At 34.4% G+C, this 6,701-nt stretch overlaps 1 protein-coding gene across 1 annotated transcript; it reads right to left on the reverse strand.

The window, feature by feature from the left end:
- Positions 1–280: 280 nt before the first annotated feature.
- LOC144552945 (aldehyde dehydrogenase family 3 member H1-like) lies at positions 281–4,194 on the reverse strand. Its single transcript, XM_078300993.1, has 10 exons — positions 3,832–4,194; positions 3,368–3,436; positions 3,042–3,138; positions 2,596–2,802; positions 2,263–2,378; positions 2,072–2,176; positions 1,702–1,874; positions 1,527–1,617; positions 1,148–1,300; positions 281–703 (listed from the first exon to the last, which is right to left on the reverse strand). Exons 1-10 carry the CDS (start codon positions 4,051–4,053, stop codon positions 464–466), a joined length of 1,473 nt encoding a protein of 490 aa, XP_078157119.1. The 5' UTR covers positions 4,054–4,194; the 3' UTR covers positions 281–463.
- Between the last annotated feature and the right edge of the window lie 2,507 nt (positions 4,195–6,701).

Consider the following 6,701-nt stretch of genomic DNA (forward strand, 5'->3'; position numbering starts at 1 on the left):
GTGACAGCGGCTTGGAAAGTATATTATGGTACCCACAAGCTCCATTGTAGCTCACCTACATTCTGGAGTGTAAGAAATAAGTTTTTCCCAATTTTTTTTCTAATTCTCAAAAGAAAAAAAATAAGAAAGATACACATTTTTCTGACACATTACTTATGGATGTAACAATGATAGTATGAATATGGAAGGATGATAGAGAGAAAAAGTTTGTAGTTTGGCTACCATAATCAGCTAAACTGATCCATAACATTTGGAAAAGAAAGCCTAATCCGTTGCACACTTTACAACCTTATGTTCTTCTTTTATTTTAGCTATAATGGAAGTTACAGTTACAAAAGCACAAGATAGAGAGTAAAAAACATTTATAGATTATAACAACTTCACATACACCCATGCCAATACTGATGCATAAATTAGCACTTATACATTGACCAAATAAATAAGATAAACCACAAATTATTGATTAATCTCTAGGAAATCCAATAAGAGCAAGAAAAAGTGCTACGATACTGCCGTTTATGAGCCCTCGGAGAATCTTCTGTTTTCCGGTTGTGTAGGGAGGATACCTAGCTTTTGCTTCCCCGGCAAAACCACGCGAAAGAACCGCTTTCTTATGACTGAATGCATCAAAAGAGAACTTGCCATGGTAAGCACCGATTCCACTCTCCCCAACTCCTCCAAAGGGCAGGTGTGGGTTAGTAAGCTGCAATTGAAATAATAAAAATCATTCAAACTATAGTTTATACAAATATGGAAATACTACTTGCATAAAAAGAAAATACTACAAGTTTCTTAGTTCTTTTTATAATATTTGTCGAAAAAAATACACTGGCTAAAATCAGATTATGTCAGACCGAAAGTACATAAATTTCTTTAAATTGTTAAATATAAGTTTAAAACCAAAGAATAATTTGCTCCCAACTCAGATCAGCTCAATTTGAGTTCAGGAAAACAAACACTTCTTTATGGTTGATTCAAATCCATATTCCAGGAGTTCTTGAAAATACTCTTTCCAGGAAGCCAGGTTACAGGGTTTTAATTTCAAATAGCACAGAAAATTCAGGTGATCAATGCATATATGATAACCATAGGTACAATTTTGCATATATGGTAAAATATTGGGTCTGAAACCACCATAAAATCTTACATGTAAAACGGTGTCATTCACAAGAATTCCTCCAGCAGGTACATTTTTAATAAATTCCTCTTCATGTTTCTTGTTCTTGGTGAAAATGTATGCTGCGAGAGGATTTGCTGCCACCAAGTTGATGAATTCGTAGCTGTCTTCCAATTTATTCACCTATCAATTTTTGAGTCAGGAAATTTACACAAATCAAAGACATATACCATGAGTATCAAGATTTCTTTTCAAGAGTATATCTAATATAAGGACTAACAAGGGGAGAACCATGATAAAAGAAGAAAAGAAAGGAAAACAAAAACAGTGTGGATATATATATATTTTTTTATTATGCATAGATAAGATGCTTCCTTTATCCAACTAGCAATTAATAAAGAGAACTAACCGTGACAATGGGCAGCAATGGACCAAAAATCTCGTCCTTCATAATTAAAGAATCAAGCGGTACATCTAATAGAATTGTTGGGGATATTTTCCTGCGACAACAAAAAATGCTAGTCATAATGAGTCAAAGAGTTAAAAATCTAGTGCTAAGAATACCAAATAAATTGAAATATTACAGCTGCTTTTCATCTCTCTGGCCTCCATAAACAATCTTGTCAGAAACCTTTTCGTCATCTAAGAAGTCTGTCAGGCGCTTGAAATGGCTCAAATTCACAATTCTAGATAAATCAGCTGATTCCAGTGGGTCCTTTCCATAAAACCTCTCTAAAGTTATTTTCAGAGACTCTACCTGAACAAATAGTCAAAAATACAAACTTAATACTGAACATTTGTTTTCTGGTCTTTTGAGCAAAACCTCTCCAAGCTGTTCCTACAACCTTCTATAGTTCTATGACAAATATGCGTTAATACACACATCTAAAAAAAAAAAATACAACAAATATGCGTTTGGTTGGTTTCACAAAGGGGGGAGGAGTTGGCATTTACCAGCTGTGGAGCAAAGGATTTAGTAGTAATCATATAATCGGGAGCGATACAAGCTTGCCCATTGTTGCATCCCCACTTGCCAACAGCTATTCTTTTGACTGCAACCTTTAAACCAAAATTGGAACAATCAAGTCAGAATTAGATGAATTGAAGACAAAAGTACTATTTACATAGAAAGGGTTGTCAAATACCTTCAGATTTACATCAGAGTCTACAAGGACAGGACATTTACCGCCTAACTCCAAAGAGACTGGAGTTAGGTGCTTGGCTGCTGCTGCCATCACTATTCTAGCAACTTTCCCATTCCCTAAGCAAACAAAATAAAATGGATATAAATTTAAATTTAGCTGAACACAAAAGTGAGATGCCTCCAGTTATAGAAGTTTGACAAAAGATTTCTTTTTTTTGCACTGGTAGTAGACAGCTAAAAAATTTATGTTAGATTCAGTATCCTTTGATCTGTCATGTATAAAACAAAAGGCTGTAAGATAAGTCAACTGCAATAGGGGAGAAAAGGTCTATACCTGTATAAAATATCTTGTCCCACTTCTGTTCCAAGAGAGCTGTAGTTTCAGGTACACCCCCTTCTACTACTTTTATGCAAGAGCTATCCACATACTCTGGTAAAATTTTTGCAAATAGACCTGAGGTAGCTGGTGAAAGTTCTGATGGTTTCAGCACAACAGTATTACCAGCAACAATAGCTCCAATGACCGGCTCAATAGACAGCACTGAAAATGTTATTATTAAGAAGAAGATTGTTAAATCATAACAATTTCCTTGCAATTGATGTAATTTCATCAGAGAAAAGTTTATAACTTCAAATTGTCTAATAGAGTTCTGGTTGTGAAAGGTTATCTGTGGGATTGCTTGTTGGAAAGATAAATTTGCCAATTACAAGTTTTGGAGGGTTAACTTAGAAATCTAAACTGAAATCAATCAACCAGCAGATGTTAAATTTAAAACTTACAAAATGGGTAATTCCATGCTGAAATGACCAAAATGACCCCAAGGGGTTCTGATACAATTCTGGCTGATGATGGGAATGTTGTTATGGAGGCTGGCACCTGTTCAAAGATTAATCACATCCAAATTAGAAGAAAAATTTTGTGCATATAAATTTATAGGAAAACCAACAGTTCCAATGTTTTTTTGCTAATCTTCAAAATGCAATTTAGTGCCTAGGAACTAAACAAAAGGGTGAAAATGGGATATGGATAATAAATAGCCAGCTGTTATTGATACTTGCACAAAACCAATATTCCTGTATCTAAAAGATATTGTTAAAGCCACAACCTTTTCTGGTTTCATCCATTTCTTTAGGTTCTTCAAAGCAAACAGGCACGCCGATTTTGCCAAAGAGATCTGCACCAATAGTAATTAATAGTTAATCACAAATATTCATCAACAATAAAAATACCCAAAGGCCATCGCCATATATAATCCGATAATAGAGATAAATATATCATCCAATAGAAAAATTACAATAATACAGTTGGACAAACTGCAGGACAGGAAAAGGGCACCTACAGTTCTGGACAAACTGGAGAGCCAATTTTCCGAAATTATTACGCACCAACCTCCTTAGTAAAGTAAACGCAAATGCAAAGCAACGCAGTCAACAGATAAGCATCCAATCCTCCATAAACAACGGAGTCAAACCCATAACCCATTATACCTCTAAATCTATGAAACCATCAATTACAATTTTTCATGGATACCCTCCCAAAAAGGTAGAATGGTGAAAAATTAACAAGTACCTCGTGGAGGTAAGTCTCCATCTCTGGCTTGGCGAGGTCGGACTTGAGCGCCTCCGTTATGTCGCTTTCCTTCTCTTTTATCAATTTAGCGATGCCCTCCAGTTGAGACGCCCTCCATTCGTAAGTCTTCGTTTTTCCAGAGCGAAAGCTCTCTCGAAGGGCCTTCACAGTCGCCTCCGCCTTCTCCCAATTGAAAACCTCAGTACTCATCTTCCCCTCCATGTTGCTTCTCTCTCCTTTGTTTTTTGGTTTCTTCTATGATAACTCAACGATGGGGAGACATAGGGAGAAAGACCAAGTATATATAAATAAATATAAAAATATGATAGGCTCTTTAACTTCTAAGAAAGTGAATTCGTATCCTCTGCATTAACTCAAAAGGGAATCTTTTGAGTTAATGAATATTGACCATCCAATCTGCTTTAATATTCGTGTAGACTAAATTCGCACTAATATAAAGGACCCCCTATATCATAAGCGGGAGCTAGATTGGCTTCTTTCAAATCAGACGGCTGAGATTCATTAATTCAAAAGATTCCTTTTTGAGTTAATGCAGAGGATATGCACTAAGAAAGTGACGTCGGGTAGAGAAGAAAAATAGCAGAATATATATATATAAAAATCTAATTTGAGAATTTTATATAAGGAACGCTTATAAAAGCACAAATACGTTATTGTTTTTTTTTTCTTTAAAAAAAAGAAAAGAAAAGTAGAGATGATTTTTTTACGAGCAAGTCCCTCAGAAAATCCTAAATTACAGAAGTAGTCTCCGAAATAAAACTATTAGTAGCTCCCTTTACAAAAGGGACCTCACAACTTAATAAAATTTTGGTAGTACAGAATACGGCCATGTTTTGTGAAGCAATGTGACTTTTCTTTTTTCTTACAAAAAAAACGAAATCAATAATTTGTCACGCTAAGGCGATGTACTCTGATGATATATGCGGTTCACGCTTGATAATAATTTGGCAGAATTTAACAGAGGACATCTCCACGTGGCGGACAAAATTGATTGGTTTGTAAGACTAAAAGCCCCACCTAGGCATTGCTAGTGGCGTTTTAAAATGCGGCCGCATGGTCCGCATATGCTTATGTAATGGTCTTTTGTATACAAAATTGCATGCAGTTAAAATTCAGGTGGTTTTGAATATACGGGCACATATATGATCTATGCGGACTTGAAAAAAGTCTGAAGATTATTTTGCGGTGAAAAAAATTAGAATCTCTAACATATATATAATATAGTAAAGAGCACAAACCACTAGACTAAATAAATCTTTAGATATAAATTAGTTTTATTTTATCTATAATTTTTTAACAAAGCATAGTAAAACCGCATATGTACTTCTGTATACAAATATGTATATGTGACCGCATGCATGAACAAAACCGCATTTTAAAACACTGATTTGCTAGTGACCATGCATCATAATTTATTGTTAAATATTAATTAATAATATATGATTAACTATAAATTTTAAGTGACGTATAATGGCAAACTTAGTACAATGATATGAGTTCTAAACAAAATTATAACGATGATTAGCTAATCCTATTTCATTAAATGTCTGTCGAATTTCGAAAGCTATAAACTTATAGAATAATTATACTAATCTTCTCACCCCTGTCACCCCTTTTTCTCCGCACTCTCTCCTCAATATTAACTTCCTTAACAGCCATTTATCCCCCCATTTATTCCGCTAATAATTTTCATTTATCCTCGCATTAAATTAGACTGTCATTTAATAATAATTCCCGCATTAATTATGCTGTCCTCTAATAACAATCCCCACATTAATTATACTATCATAAAATAACAATCCCTGCATTAATTATACTTTCCTTTAATAATAATTCCCGCTAACATATAAAGTATTTATCCATGTAATATAAATATTTATTCATGTAAGATAAAGTACTTATCCATATAACATAAAATATTTATCATTATGCTTGAGAAGTATTTATCATTGATGTTTTACTAAAAGTTGCAGCTATGTCTGAGAAGTATTTATCCATGTAACATAAAATATTTATCCATATAATATAAAATATTTATCATTATGTTTGAGAAGTATTTATTATTGATGTTTTACTGAAAGTTGTGTTGGGTTTCGGGGTAACCAAAACCCGTTTAGGCTTAAGCTGCGGAAAGAACGTAAAACAAAAATTTTACTTCTAACTTAAGCCAAGGATTAAACAGGGTATGTCAAGAAACTTTCCAAGGCGGTCCACCTTCAGTATTCCTTTGGCATCAAAACCCAATTTAATCCTTTTACAGATCTACTCCATGATTGATTTCTAAAACTTTAATCTACTTACCAATTAAATAGATTAATATAACATATTTATACCTTATTTCCAAATCACAGTTGGAATGCAGACCGAGCGAGTAGAGCTTCATCACGGGAATGATTCTCCTCGGAGCACCAAACGTATGGTGCCTCTATCGGTTATCCACCAGGACTAACTGGAGAGCGGTTTATTTCTTTTGCCAGAAATATTATAAACCGCGGAATTATGCAAAAACACTATTCACGAGGAAAAGACGAAAACCCGTAAACACGAATTTTTGGTTACTCAGTTTCATCAATGAGCAAAACTGACATAACGTGAAATTCGGTAAAACACTATTCATCAATCCCGTAAATATACTTCACAACAACCCGCAAGATTATACGTCAACTACGTATAACTTTCTTTTCTCAACTGAAACACTATTTGGGAGAGAAACCGAGAAAGAGAGAAAATACCAATTCGATTCTGCACGAAACGATACGTGTGAATTAGTGAGTTTTTCTCTCTACCCCTCCACCCCTATTTATAGGGTTTAGGGTCGGTTGCCAAAAGACCAAAATGTCCTCCAAGTT

Source organism: Carex rostrata, chromosome 1 (genome assembly GCF_964058835.1).
Source record: "Carex rostrata chromosome 1, lpCarRost1.2, whole genome shotgun sequence".
Classification (NCBI taxonomy): domain Eukaryota; kingdom Viridiplantae; phylum Streptophyta; class Magnoliopsida; order Poales; family Cyperaceae; genus Carex; species Carex rostrata.

Coding starts and splice junctions, on each gene's coding strand:
- LOC144552945 (XM_078300993.1), bottom strand. CDS start 4,053: ATGGAGGGGAAGATGAGTACTGAGGTTTTCAATTGGGAGAAGGCGGAG. Junction 2,379..2,595: donor GGACAAGATATTTTATACAG/GTATAGACCTTT, acceptor TTGTTTGCTTAG/GGAATGGGAAAGTTGCTAGA. Junction 1,301..1,526: donor CATTGCTGCCCATTGTCACG/GTTAGTTCTCTT, acceptor AAAAATTGATAG/GTGAATAAATTGGAAGACAG.